Source organism: Balaenoptera physalus (assembly GCF_965194825.1).
Source record: "Balaenoptera physalus genome assembly, chromosome: 3".
Classification (NCBI taxonomy): Eukaryota; Metazoa; Chordata; class Mammalia; order Artiodactyla; family Balaenopteridae; genus Balaenoptera; species Balaenoptera physalus.
In genome coordinates this window covers 12,610,157-12,624,744 of record NC_138890.1, presented here as the reverse complement: position 1 = coordinate 12,624,744, position 14,588 = coordinate 12,610,157, and the positions used below count along the sequence as shown (strand labels likewise).

General features: G+C 52.9%; 2 protein-coding genes across 2 annotated transcripts; one reads left to right on the top strand and one right to left on the bottom strand.

The window, feature by feature from the left end:
- Positions 1 to 126: 126 nt before the first annotated feature.
- INSL3 (insulin like 3) lies at positions 127 to 5,633 on the top strand. Its single transcript, XM_082455290.1, has 2 exons — positions 127 to 3,034; positions 3,856 to 5,633. Exons 1-2 carry the CDS (start codon positions 2,845 to 2,847, stop codon positions 4,065 to 4,067), a joined length of 402 nt encoding a protein of 133 aa, XP_082311416.1. The 5' UTR covers positions 127 to 2,844; the 3' UTR covers positions 4,068 to 5,633.
- A 1,252-nt stretch (positions 5,634 to 6,885) lies between these two features.
- B3GNT3 (UDP-GlcNAc:betaGal beta-1,3-N-acetylglucosaminyltransferase 3) lies at positions 6,886 to 14,119 on the bottom strand. The gene is given in 10 exon segments (XM_082455250.1): positions 6,886 to 8,244; positions 8,246 to 8,303; positions 8,306 to 8,523; positions 8,525 to 8,559; positions 10,032 to 10,109; positions 10,113 to 10,418; positions 10,421 to 10,517; positions 10,519 to 10,723; positions 11,713 to 11,890; positions 13,324 to 14,119. Coding segments are annotated over 8 exon segments (1,065 nt in total). The 5' UTR covers positions 10,605 to 10,723; positions 11,713 to 11,890; positions 13,324 to 14,119; the 3' UTR covers positions 6,886 to 8,057.
- Between the last annotated feature and the right edge of the window lie 469 nt (positions 14,120 to 14,588).

Below are 14,588 nucleotides of genomic sequence, written 5' to 3'. Positions count from 1 at the left end.
AGAGAAGACATTATATAGCTTTAAATATGTGATCTCAGGCTTCTATTCCCCCCTCCCTCTTTAGCTGGAGGAAGCCAAGCACAAGAGAGCTGCCCTGGCTGAAAATTCACTTTTTGGGGGGAGTCTGTGTGACTGTTCAGAATTGTGTAAGAGACCAGGAGAAGCTGAGGTCCCAGTCCACCCTAACTGCACCTGAGTGTCCCAGGGCTTCAGTTTTCCTGCCTGTACACTGGGGCCCTTTCTGTCCAGACCAGAGGATCACACAACGGATGACAATGGACCCTAACAGGAGCTTTTCAGTGGGTGAAGGAAGGAAAGGCATTCTTGGCAGAGGGAACAGCATGGTGAAAGGAGGAGGCTCAGAGTACAGAGGTTAAGCGCGCAGGTGATGGAGCCCACGGTTCTGCCACTTATTTGCTGTGTGATGGTGGGAGAGTTGCTTCCTCTCTCTGGGCCTCAGTTCCATCCTCTGTATAATGGGCAATAGTGTTGGCCCTTTGGCTATACAGAGTCAACTTCTGGAGGCTTGTGAGAAGGCATCTTGTGCAGGTTAAGCTTACCCCACCATTCCTTCACACCAGCCTGCAAGGTTTTTCTGCCACTTTTTGCCTCCCTGGAAAACTCTTATTCATCTCTCAGAACCCCAGCTATCACCTCCTTGCAGCGTTCCCTAGGGTTCTCCCACCACTCTCAGTCAGCCCTGTACTTCTGACCCTAGGGCTGGGGTGGTGTCTGCGTCCAGCTCTGTCTCTTCTGACGGGGAGGCTCCTTGGGGACTGGGCTGGGTACAGAGGGGACGCTGGGAGTGTTTGTTGAATGAATAAAGTTCAGTGAAAAGGATGGTTTGTTGCTGGACTTGGGCAATGGGGATCCTTGGGGATGTGTGAGCCGGGGAGGAATGTGCTTAGGGCTGGGGGATAGAGACCCCTGGGGGCCACAATGGGAGCCTCAGGGCAGGCTGGGGGAGGAGGGACAGGAGGATGGGGCCCTCGAGGACAGAAGCCCTCCCCCCCAGCCCCAGCTGCTGGCCTTGGCACTGTCCTGGGGAGCTGATTACAGGCTCTTGGTGGGTGGAGGGAACAGGCTGCTCTAGTGAGGGCCAGAGGGCAAGGCCTGGTTGGGAGGGTTAGGCTATGGGGAGGGGTCCAACGTTAGCGGGGGCCAAACCAGTCCCTCGTTTCCTCCTCAGGAATGCTGGAAAGATTTGGAGAATGACAGAGACAGAGAGAGAAAGGCCAAGAGAGACTCAGAGAGAGACAGAGGGAGCAGGGGAGAGACAGAGACAGAGATCTCTGTGCCTACTGTCGTAGCCTGCTTTGGTGAAAAGGGGGAGGGGCTGCAAGACAGGGTTTTCAGCTCAGGGTCTCACCCGCGTTGGGTTGAGTAACCTCCCTCTCTGCCTTAGTTTCCCTCCTTGGTAAAACTGGCACCCAGACTGGCACCCGGTAGAGGCCCTCCATCCCCTGCCCAAGCCAAGGAGACCCTGATGTGGGAGAGGCAGAACTGACCAAGACTCGCAGCCCCAGGGCCCAGCCTCTTGTGACCTTGTGCAAGTGTGGGGTCTCCTCTCTGAGCCTCAGTTTCCTTATTTGTCCAGTAATAAGGACAACAAGATTCTGAATGGACCTGGTCTCAGTTGGCTGGATGCCCACCGCCACCATCCCATGGAATTATTATTTCTCAGTTTATCTATTTCTCCTCTTTAAAATGGTTAAAAAATAAAGACTCCTCAACCAGTGGTCTCGCTGGGAGAGAGATGCCCAAGGCCCTGGCCCAGGGAGAGAGACCATGGATCTCGGCCTATCAATAATCAGTAATCAATGTTGGGCTTCCCTGGTGGCACAGTGGTTAAGAATCCGCCTGCCAATGCAGGGGACACGGGTTCGAGCCCTGGTCCGGGAAGATCCCACATGCCGCGGAGCAACTAAGCCCGAGCGCCACAACTACTGAGCCTGCCCTCTAGAGCCCGCGAGCCACAACTACTGAGCCCACGGGCCGCAACTACTGAAACCCGCGCGCCTAGAGCCCGTGCTCTGCAACAAGAGAAGCCACCGCAATGAGAAGACCGCGCACCGCAATGAAGAGAAAGCCACCGCTCACCGTAACTAGAGAAAGCCCACGCGCAGCAACGGAGACCCAACCCACCCAAAAAATAAACTAAAATAAAAATAAATAAATTAATTAATTTAAAAAAAAAATCACTGTTGTGGCTGGACCGGCCCTTGAGTTCTTATTATGATTGAAAGATGCCATTCAGCAACAACCATCAGGAAACTTTGAGAAAATAAAGGTTTATTACTTATAAATTACACAGCACACCTGGAAATTACACAGCACTCCTGAGGCCACAGAGCAAGGTCCTGGGTACAGAGAGCAGTGTGGGCCTGGGGTCCTGCTTTTATTGGGGTCAAGGGTGGGAGCCTAAGAGTTGTGGGCTCACTCTTTATTGGTGAATTTAACATAGGTTGGAATTTAAAGCATAAGAAGAGAAAACAAAACAAGCAACCAAGTGGCCCAAGTGGTAAGCGACTGAAATCAGCCGAGACGTGTAAAACAAAGGTGCCTCAGTGGGAGGAGGTGGCCTGGCCCTTTACCTAGTCACATTTATTGGGGAGCCATCTATGAAGCCGATGCCTCGGCAATCAAAGGTTGTCAGGCCCTCATATCATAAAAAAAAGGAAACCCAACTATCAGGGGTTCCAGTATGCTTGCCCTGACCCTGCCCTTGACCTTCTCCCTGGACCGTCCTGGAGGAATGCTCTGTCCCCCCTCCAAGGCTCCCAGCTGGGGCGGGCCAGCGCCTATAAGGGGGATCCCCGCTGGGGCCCGGTGCCTCCCGCCGCCATGGACCCCCGTCGGCTCACCTGGGCGCTGGTGCTGCTGGGCCCGGCCTTGGCGCTCGCCCTAGGCCCTGCCCCCGCCCAGGAAGCGCCAGAGAAGCTGTGCGGCCACCACTTCGTGCGCGCGCTGGTGCGGCTGTGCGGGGGCCCGCGCTGGTCCCCCGAGGATGGGCGACCTGTGGCTGGCGGCGACCGTGAGTAGGGGCGGGCGAGGACTGTGCTGTGGGGTCTCTGGGGCCGGGCGTGGGGCAGGTGCATGCAGAAGGGTTTGCATGCATGTTCTGGGGTCCACCTGCCGGCTGCGCGGGTGTGTGCAAGTCCGCGGGGGATGCGCCCCCTGCCAGGCGCGGGAATCAGTGCGCGGAGAGCGACGCGAGCGAGTCTGAACAAGTGCGTAGCCAGATCAGATCCTGTCTTTATTTACAGTTTCAATATTTTGATCTTCAGGAATTTCTGCCTTCATTTTAATTTTAAAATATTCCGTTACAATATGTTTGATCTTGGTTGTTGAGGTTTTTTGGCGCCCCCTTAAAATTGTGCGCTCCAGGCCCGCGCCTGGCTCTCTTCACCCTAGTCCCGGCCCTGGTGCAGGGAGTATCAAACAGCTTTGTGTACAACGTCTGTCACATGCGTGTGTGTCCTGTGTGTGTGACACGGGTACAGATGGGTGTGCAGAGGTGCACAGGGAAGTGGGAGGGGCTATGAGGGTGTGCGCCTGCGTCTGTGTGTACATGTATACGTCGTATGTCACCCCTTCTGTCATCTGCTCTGTGAAGTGTCTGTGCCTTCTTACCATAGGTGACACGTGGGAGTGTGCATAGCTGGGGACTTGAGTGTGGTGTGGGTCAAGACTGCACACGTCCGGATGGGGGATTCAATCTGTGCCTGGTAAACACTGGGCACTCAATAAATGCTTACTTTCTGTTTCTGTGCATGATGAGCGGAGGCTGTGTGTGCAGTGTGAGTGGGGTCCTCTGGGGTCCCCCCTCTATGCTGAATTCCTCCCTGTCCCCAGGTGAGCTGCTACAGTGGCTGGAAGGACAACATCTCCTCCATGGGCTGATGGCCAGTGGGGACCCCATGCTGGTACTCGCCCCACAGCCCCTGCCCCAGGCCTCTCGCCATCACCACCACCGCCACCGCCGGGCAGCTGCCACCAACCCTGTCCGTCACTGCTGCCTCAGTGGCTGCACCCGGCAAGACCTGCTGACCCTCTGTCCCCACTGAACCCTCCTGGGGTGTGGCCTTGGGGGAGCCCGAGACCCACAGGGGTCCGGTCTGGTGAACTCCTGATGCCACACAGCACCATGAAGCCCCATGTCTGGGGGAGACTTTGTTGATTACCTCCTAGGACAAGGCGCTCACCACCTCACCCAGGCCACCTGTCCTCTGGGGGGCCAACTGGGGAAAACACCAGATCCCAAACCTTAGAGTTTCCTTGGAGGAAACTTGGTTTCCTCCAAAACCTTGGAGGATCCTTGGTTTTGTGGAAATGCCAGACACCTGTTCTCAAATGTTCTCACCTCAGAGGAGCCCCAGTTACCCTGCTCCCTGCATTTGACTCTCCTCTTGCTGTCTTATCAATAGTAAATAAATAAGATGTCTGCAGAATCTGAAGAAACTTTTTGCATTTTCTCAAGAAAAAGGCAGAAGCCTGGGTCAGCCTTTGTGTGGAATTGTCCTCTGGCAGCCGTGGACCCACCAACACTTCCAGAAACTTAATAACAATTGGAGAATCATCACACTACAAAGTGGGGAAACTGAGGCCAAGGGAGCTGGCTGTTTGCCAAGGTCAGACAGGGAGGGAATGGCCAAGTTCAGGATTCGAATCCAGGTCTCTGTCATGGCTCATGGGGGGCCTTAACCTCACTTAACGTCCACTTATCAGTGGACACAACACATGAATGTCTGAATGAGTCACAGTGGATTTTTTTTTTTTTTTTTTTGGCGGCGCCGTGGGGCTTGTGGAACCTTAGTTCCCTGACCGGGGATTGAACCCGTGCCACCTGCAATGGAAGCGTGGAGTCCTAACCACTGGACCGCCAGGGAATTCCCCTCACAGTGGATATTTAGTGATCCAACTCTCACCATTCTTTTCACTTGCATCCTCCTTTCATCCTGAGATAGGAATTGTATGATTTGACCCTCTTGAAAAAAATGCTCGGGCATTTGACTATGTGATCTGTTCACATGTGTATTAGTTTCCTAAGGCTGCTGGAACAGCCACAGACTGGGTGGCTTAAAACAGTAGAAACTTATTCCCTCCCAGCTTTAGAGGCCAGAAGTCAGAAATCAAGGTGTTGGCAGGGTTGATTCTTTTTGAAGGGCTCTGAGGAAGATTCTGTCCCCCTGCCTCTCTCAACTCTGGGGGGCTACTGGCAATTCTTGGCTTGTAGGTGCGTCACTCCAAGCTCTGCCCCCATTTTCACATCGTCTTCTTTTCCATGTCTCTCTGTGTGTTCATTTCTGTCTCTTCTAAAAGCACTCTCATTGGATTCAGAGCCCACCCTAATCCAGGATGATCTTATCTTGATCCTTACCTTAATTACATCTGCAAAGACTCTATTTCCAAATAAGGCCATATTCTGAGGTGCCAGGTGGATGGGAACTTTTGTGACACACTATTCAATCCGGTGCAGCAGGGGAGCAGCACTCTTTCCCAAGGGCAATGGGGAGACACAGAAGGTGTTTGAGCAGGGGCAGGATGAGATCAGACCTACCTGGTAGAAACCCCTGCAGCCCCTGCCTCATCCAGGCCTGCCTCCTCTGGCTTGGAGGCTGCCTCAGCCTCCACCTTCCTTTTCAACAGTCTCCATGGCAGCTGCAGGGCTTCTTAAAACTTAAAAATCAATCATGTCGGGACTTCCCTGGTGGCACAGTGGTTAAGAATCCGCCTGCCAATGCAGGGGACATGGGTTTGAGCCCTGGTCCAGGAAGAACCCACATGCCGTGGAGCAACAAAGCCCGTGCGCCACACCTACTGAGCTCGTGTGCCACTACTGAAGCCCACAAGCCTACTAGAGCCTGTGCTCCGCAGCAAGAGAAGCTACCACAATGAGAAGCCCGCGCACCGCAACCAAGAGTAGCCCCCGCTCACTGCAGCTAGAGAAAGCCCGCGTGCAGCAACGAAGACCCAACGCAGCCAAAAATAAATAAATAAATAACTAAATAACTAACTAACTAAATAAATAAAATTAATCCTGTCATTTCCTTGCTCCAAAGATGCTGTAACCCTCAAAATAACACCCTCTCTCCTCACCCCAACCCACAAGGCCCCATGTGACTAGTCCCTGTGATCTCCTGTCCCCTCTCCCTCCATCTCCTCCTTACCCACCTCCAGTCACAGCTTCCTGGCTGCAATTTAAATGCTCTCAGATCGTCTCACCTCAGGGCCTTTGCATATGCTGTATCCTCTGCCTGGAACATCCTCCTCCCAATTCTCCCCAAGGCCATAACCTCCTCCTTCAGGCCCCATCTCTGCAGTCCCAACCCCCTGACTTCCTGGCTAGCTCTCGTCCCCATCCCTGTGTGTCCAATCACCTCATTTTAATTCTCCTTAAAGTTCTTACCACTTCTGGTAACTTCCTGTTTCATTGTTCACAGGTTTGTGTCCTCACTATAAGGTGGGTCAGTGCCCACTGACCTTTCTCATGGGGCTGGGAGGAGGAGTACAGGGCAAGGTGTGTAGCACACAGTAGGTGCACAATAAATACTTAAAGAAGGGACACAAGGAGTGGGACAGAGGACAGTAGAGCTGTAGTCCCAGTGAGAGGAGGTGAGCCCGGGGAAGAGAGGGGAGGCTGCGTGGTGGCGGGGCGGGATTCAGAAGGAGCCTTGCCAGAAGCAGGTGGGTCCAGCGTCCCATGAAGCTAGGAGTAGTATCACCCCTGTGCCTCTCTCTCTGGAGCCTGCCATCAAGCTGGCAGTGAGAATCAGTCTGCAGGGGGAAATATAAGCTGAGGGCAATAGGGAGCCATGGAGGGTGTGTGGGGGGGGCAGGGGAGGATGATGTGAGATCTGCCTGATAGAAGCTTCCATAGCCTGATAGAAGCTTCCATAGCCTCTACTTCATCCTTGCCCTGTTTTACTGTTGTATATTTTCTTCTGGAAGTGAGATTTTAAGGATGAATGTAGACTGATCTGAGTTAAAACTTGTAAATCACTTTAAAAAACAAAAAAAAAAGACCTCTAAGTCTTTGCAAAACATTTTATTCCCTGAGGACCTGGTCTCCAGTCCTCACTCTGCTGTGTGAGGTCCCCTTTACCACTGCCCCAATCCCTGTGAAACCTGTCTCAGACACCTGTCCGAGGGTGGCAGGGCTGGGGGTCACCAGTTCACTTGGATCTCCCCAGTCTGAGAGACACACAGAGGCAGGGGCCAGTCCTGGGTCCCGAGAACTTAGGGTTCCCCAAGGACCTGAATATCCCCCTTCTCTGGGCACTAAGGTGTGTGTGCTGGCCTTGGGCCCAGTGAAGACCCCTCTTGACCCAATACTCTTTCCTGTATTGTCGGGGAGCACCGGTGTGGGGCTGGGTCCTGTCAGGGACTCCAGAAACTCTGAGCTCCGATAGCCTGAGACAGATAGCTCCCTCCCTCCTCTGCCCAATGTTTCCACCATAAGAGCGCTTGAAGCCACAAGCAGGGAGGGGGTGGTCCCATTCCCAGACTCTCTGGCCCCTCCCACCATCTGAGGGGTCCAAGATCCAGCGAGGGGTGGAGAACAGAAACGCTCTCTTCCCAGCTGAAAAATCCTTCTTGCTTCAGCTGCGTGTGGACCCAGGTGTCCTCAGTTGGCCTTGAACCATTGCAGGAATTCACCCACCATTGCAGGTTCACAACCAAGGAGAGGCTGGTCACTGCTTAGGCTTTAGCCCATGATCAAGGTCAGGGCTAGGAAGTGGGACATGGAAAAGGGATGGATGCAGCAGCAGCAGCTGGGACCCTAGCAGAAGTGCTTCTGCCATTAGCTGACATGGAAAGAGATGGTCCTTCCAGCTGAGAGTCTAGGGAGGATGACGGAACACGGTCTAGGCAGTACTAGGTGAGTTTTGAAGGATGTGTAGGAATTCACTGGTCAGACTCATCCAACCTCCCTGGTACTCTCCTAGGTCCTGCCCACTTAGGAGGACAAAGGTCTCAGCTTCTGGGGAGGAAGCTGCTGCCCTTTCTATGGGGATGGAGACAGTAGCCTCGAGGCTGGGGGCCCTGACTCCACCTCAGTAGATCTGTGTCCGCTTGTCACAGGTGAGGTTGGACTCGTTCAGTACGTCCCCCATGAGCAGCATCTCGTAGGGCAGGAAGCGGTGCACCAGCGGCAGCTCTCGGTAGAAGCAGGGGTCAAAGGAGGACAGGCAGCTGGAGGGGGCCTGAACACCGGCTGTGAGGATACCACTGTGTGAGGCTCTCCTGCTTTTGGCACATGCCCAGGAAGACATCAACAATGGGGAAGAGGTCCAGGGCGGGGGGGAGTGGCGCAGGGCAGTGGCTGTGAAGCGGGACAGTAGGAAGCCGCCACCCCCGCAGTAGGGCGGGTAGTGTTCCTCCTCTGTCACCACCTTCGGCACATAGTACTTGCTCCAGGGACGGCGGACAGGGCACACACTGTGGGTCAACTGCCCCACAGAGAGGTGATGTTCAGGGTGGGCAAAGACGTCATCATCCCAGTTGAGCATAAAACTGGCATGTGCACCGTGTCTTCTGCCACTGTAGGAAGAGCACCTGCAAGGGGGAGTGGACAGGGCACACGGGCTTGATGCCTGGGGCCATCAGCTTTGGGTCCCTGTCAGCCACCCCAGCCCAGCGAGGCCAGGCAAGGATGTGTTTTCCAGTCAGGCTATTCTGGGTTAAAGGACTCATTCTGTGGTCCTTTGCAACCAACTGCCCCTCTCTGTGCCTCAGTTTCCAACTTCCCAGACAGGACACATCATGGGACCTGCCTCCAGGAGTGCTGGGGATCTATAGAGATGATGCTCTGTAAAACACCAAGAAGTGCTTGAAAATTGTCACATTTACATTTATTGCTATTCCTTTTGACTCTGCCTTGCCAAGCACTACCATTAAATAATTACTTGTATGATTGTTATATAACATCTACCTCCCCCACCAGACCCTGGGGTCCCCCTGGGTGGGAGCTGTGTCTCTCCTATGTGCCATCTCTTCAGCACCCATTATGGGGTCAACACTTTGTAGGCACTGGATTCATGTTTGTCAAGTTGACGTTTATCACATGCTTTTGTGTTCTGCATTAAGAACATGGCATGTTAAGAGGTTCTGGGCCCTCTACCCGCCTTGGCTTCAGTTACCTCCATAATAACTTTGGCTGCATGCTAGGCACTGTACTCAGTGCCTGCTCTACCTTGAATCCTTAATACAATTTTAAGAGGCAGGTGTGGTCTTCAATTTCATTTACAGATGAGGAAATAGAGGCTCTCCAGAGAAAGTGCCTTGAGCAAGGTCATACAACAGAGAAGGTCTGTTGTTCAAAGTCTTGAACCCAGACCTGTCTGTACTTACTATGAGCAGGAACCTGCACTGGGCCCCTTTCAACTTGTGTCTCTACTCAGCTTACTCCATCCCCACCCCCCCACATCCTGGGTGGGTCCTTGGAGCCTTCAATTCCTCCTTTGAGCATGGGCAAGATTCTGTCTACCTCTCATGGTTTCTTTTCCATCAGAAAGGTCTTTGTTGAGTATCTAACACACAGACCTGGGCCTCATGGGGAGACAGAACCAGAACAAAGAAATAAGATGTGTTCTGTCCAGCCCTCCCCATGCGCCATTGCCAATGTTATCTGAGCACCTGGCACTGGTTCAGGTGCCTTATGAATATCATCTCATGTAATCCTCACAGCAGCCCTCAGAGGTGGGTGAGTTCAATTAATATCCCATTTCCCTGATGAGGAAACTGAGGCACAGAGAGGTGAATGATCATCCGTGGCAAACAGCAGATAAGAAGCGGAGTCTGGATTTGAGCCCAGGTCATCAAGGATTGGAGAGCCAGGCTTGTAAGTCCTTTCTCCCTGCCTCCCTTGGACAAAGAAGACTTCGGATCACCATGAGGACAGTAGATGGGGTGGGGCAAGGTTGATGGGAGTTTCTGGTCCCCAGAGCTCCTCAGAGGAGGTGGTAGCAACTTTGGGCAGGAAGGAGAGGTGGCCCCAATCAGGTGACACCCTCCCTCCCCCAGCCCACCTGTTTGAGCGTGAGGTTGAAGAATGAGTCGTAGAAATACCACTGCAGGATGTCACCGTGCATCCGCACCTCCATGGCCTACAGCCGGTTGACCTTGCGCGCCTCCAGCGAGTTGGGGTCCGTGCCCACCAGGAAGAGGCGGCGCAGCTGGACGCCGTGCACCTGGCGTTCATGGCCCCACCTGCACCGCACCAGCTCCCGGTGCTCGTAATTGCTGGGCGAGGACTTGATCACCAGCAGCAGAAAGACTGGCTGCACGCACTTGTCAGGCGGCACGTCCTGGAGCAGCGCGAAGTCGCGGCAGTGTTTGTACAGCAGGAAGTTGCGGATGTGCTGCGGCTGCCTGGCGAAGTCCGACAGGGCGACCATGGAGGTGTTGGCCAGGCAGCGGGGGCAGGGGGCGGTGGGCGGGAGGGCGGCGAGGGCCAGACCAGAGCCACGGGGGTGCCTGGCGGCTCCTTCAGGCCGGGGCAGGTGGGTGGTGACGTGCAGATTGATGAGGAGGAGGAGGGTGAAGGTGCCCAGAGACACAGCCAGGCCCACCTCTGTCCGCAGGGGCCGAGAACACCTCATTCTGGTCCACCTGAGCTTGGGATTGGTCCGAAGAGACCCCTGGGCAGCTCCTGCAGACAGTAACACTCACTGAAGATGCCTGAAGATGCCAGATGGGCCAAGTACTTTTCCAGAGCTACCTGTGGACCCCAACACCTGGTTGCAGCCCTATAGTTGCTCAAGTTGGAAAAATACTGAAATTCACCCCCAGAGATTCCCCCGGCTCCCATCTCCTCCAGTACCCCATGTTGGCTCTGACTGTTGCCCAGGCCCTATCGGGGATCAATATTTACAGAGAAAACAGGCATGGAGATGCCAAGGTGAGCCTCCCAGATTCAGTGTGCCCAGAATCCCACCCCCCACCCCCCACCCCCCGCATCCAAGCTGGTCCTCTTATGTCCCTCTCTCAGAGATGGCCCAGGAGCCTCCCCGAGAGAGGCAGAGAACTCCCTTTTTAGCAGTTGAGAGCTGCTGGGATCCTTCCTGCTTCCCTTTTCACTTGCTCCTCCAGGAAGCTCTGAGCTTCTGGGATTCTGATATAACCATCACTCATTCTTCTTGACTATTTCTAATGGTCCTGTGAGCTGAGCATGGGCCCTGGCTCTTCACAGAACCCTCAGGCCCAGCATGTCTCAAACAAAGCTATCTTCCTTGGCAAACTCCTCTTCCTCCTTTAAAACCCATCTCAAATGATCCATTCTCTGGGAAGTCCTCTTGGACCTCTCAGGAAGAGTCCTGGTTTCCTAGTTAGCCCTGTCTCCCTCTCTGGCTAGGTCATTGAAACAGGAGGGAAGGGGGCAGGGCACAACATTTGAAAGAATGACATAGCCCACAGACATGACATAAACTGATTAGAACCAAATGGATCCAGGATGGCAGACAAGTCAACTTCCACTAGACCTTGAGCCTCACTATACACTCACTGTTACACATCAGCAAGTTAAATGACACTATAGGCACCATGACAATTCAAAGACCGACCATAAGGATCAAAAAGTGGGAAGTGGCCCAATTCTTGGAAATCCCCGCCCTTTCCCAAAATAGCTGGAATACTCCTCCCACTCATTAGCCTATAAAATTACCCACCCCTATAAAAACTGATAACCCCATACCCTGGTGCCTTTCTCACCTGATATGGTGTGTGATCTCAGTTGGAAGACTGTGGGTTTTGGCCTGGTTCAAGTCCTGGCTGCGTGGGTTCAAGTGTCAGTCTGGGTTTAGGCTGGGTTCAAGTCCCAGTCTGAGGTGTACGGTTTCATCATGATCTCTGACTTTCTCTTCCCAACACTGGGGGCTTCTTGAGGGTCCTGGCATTGCCCAGCATGAGGCAAACACATGGGGGAAGCAGAGAGTGTCTGAATGAATGAATTTATGAATAAAAGTAAATTCATTAAGTTTCTCTCTGGCACACTTTTTTTGGGCAGGGGGGTAAAGTAGAAAAGAAGAGCTTTATTTATTTGCCAGGGAAAAGGGGGAAGCAGCAGGCTCGTGCCCCTCAAAACTGTGTGTCCCAACCCAGGAGGATGTGGCAATGGTTCAAGGGCAGGGTTGCTGATAAGGATTAGGGTGTGTGAAGGGCCTGCACTCCTTTAATCTGGTCTCAGGTAATCTCTTGATGAGTTTCTCTGGTTCCTTTAATCTGGCCTCAGGTGGTCTTTTCTGGAGTGAAGAATGGTAACATCTTCCATTTGCTGGGGGTTTTAGTTCTGGTCTCAGGATTTAACAAAGCTCAGGTTCTTGATGTCTCGTCACAAAGAATTCAGCGAGAGACAAAGTGATAGGTAAGAAGTGGATTTAGGGCTTCCCTGGTGGCGCAGTGGTTAAGAATCCGCCTGCCAATGCAGGGGACACGGGTTCGAGCCCTGGTCCGGGAAGATCCCATGTGCCGCAGAGCAACTAAGCCCTAAGCCCTAAGCCTATGTGCCACAACTACTGAGTCTGCGCTCTTGAGACCATGAGCCACAACTACTGAAGCCCGTGTGTCACAACTACTGGAGCCTGCGTGCCTAGAGCCTGTGCTCCGCAACAAGAGAAGCCACTGCAATGAAAAGCCCTCGCACCACAACGAAGAGTAGCCCCTGCTTTCTGCAACTAGAGAAAGCTAGTGCACAGCAACGGAAGACCCAACGCAGCCAATAAATAAATAAATAAATAAAATAAATCTAAAAAATAATTTTTAAAAAGTGGATTTATTTAGAGAGAAACACACTCGACAGAGTGTGGGCCATCTCAGAAGGTGAGAGCAGCCTGGCACACTCTTATTTATCCATCAACCACCACCCCCCACCCACCACCGAAGATTTCCTTTTCCATATCTAGGCAGAGCCCTTGGTCTCCTGTCCAGATCCCTTTCCCAGGCTTCCTTGGACTCCCTCAATGTCCCTTTGTCTGGAAAAGTGGTATCTGTGCTGTGTTCCAGCCCTAAATTTGAAGATCTATTTTCCAGCACAGCATGAAAATGCCGGATTAGACCCAAGGCAGGACTTACCAATTCAGTAAACACTTATTGTCTCACCTCAGAGAGGTGCCCTTTGGAGCCCAACTCCTGGGTTTAAATCCCACCTCCATCACTCCCTGGCTGTGTGCCCTCCATACCTAGGGTCTCAGTTTCCTCAGTTATAAAGGGGGCATCTGAGCAACTCACTAGGTTGTGCAGGTGTGAAGGGAGTTCCCGGCACCTGGTACCTAGTGGGTATTCAACGAGTATTTGTTGAATGAATATGTGAACCCCAGCATTTACCTCAGATTGCCTCAGGATGTCTGTGCTCGTCTGGGGCCTCCTCGCTCTCCCCTCTGGCACCTGAAACACTGTGGGGTAGTCAGTGGATTCTGGTAGGCCCCTCGAGCTCCAAGCAACCCCACCCAGCAATTGCCTGGGAGCAAGAAGAGAGTAGTTTCCCATTTTATCTAGAGTCACAAATGGGTGCTGGTGCTGGGGACAGAGGCTCCTTCCTTGATCCATGAGGCCATTTCCCCAACGTGCCCATCACTGTCTCTGCACACTGCCTGGCCAAGGCCTCTCCAGCCAGGTGTCTCCCTGAAATGAGGCTCAGATCTCACTCCACAGGTTCTGCTCTGTGACCTTGGGAAAGAAGCTTGACCTCTCTGAGCTTCAAAGTAAAATAGGAACTAACCCTATGTAAGAGTGTGGTTGGGATTTTAACCTCAAACATGCTGAGCATGGTCCTGCCTCAGGACCTTTGCACAGTTTATTTCCTCTGCCTGATTCTCCAGATTTCTATACAATTCCCTCCTCCCCCTCCTTCTTGTCTTTGCTCAAATGTCCCCTTCTCAGGAACACCTCCTCAGGACACACCATCTCACTGGCAGCCCTGATCCCCCACCCTAGCCTACTTTTTCTTTCTTCCACAGCACTTTTCACTTCCTAAAATAAAAACTTAAAAAATGGAGCTTCCCTGGTGGTGCAGTGGTTAGGAACCCACCTGCCCGTGCAGGGGACACGGGTTCAAGCCTTGGTCTGGGGAGATCCCACATGCCGTGGAGCAACTAAGCCCATGCGTCACAACCACTGAGCCTGCACTCTAGAGCCCGCGAGCCACAACTACTGAGCCCATGTGCCACAACTACTGAAGCCCGCGCGCCTAAAACCCGTGCTCCACAACAAGAGAAGCCATCGCAGTGAGAAGCCGGCACACCGCAACGAAGAGTAGACCCCGCTCGCCACAACTAGAGAAAGCCCGCGCGCAGCAATGAAGACCCAACGCAGCCAAAAATAAATAAATTAATTAATTTAAAAAACCTTAAAAAATGTACTGCTTCTCATCCATCTTCCCGACCAGAATACAAGCTCCATGCAATAAGTCTTATTCATCATTTTATCCCCAGCCCCTAGAACTGTGCTTGGTGAGTAGTAGGTGCTCAGTAAATGTGTGTTGAATGAATGAATGAACGAACGAATGCTGGGATGCCACAGCATCTGAAAAAATATTGACTCTTGGGACTTCCCTGGAGGTCTGGTGGTTAGGACTCCATGCTTCCACTGCA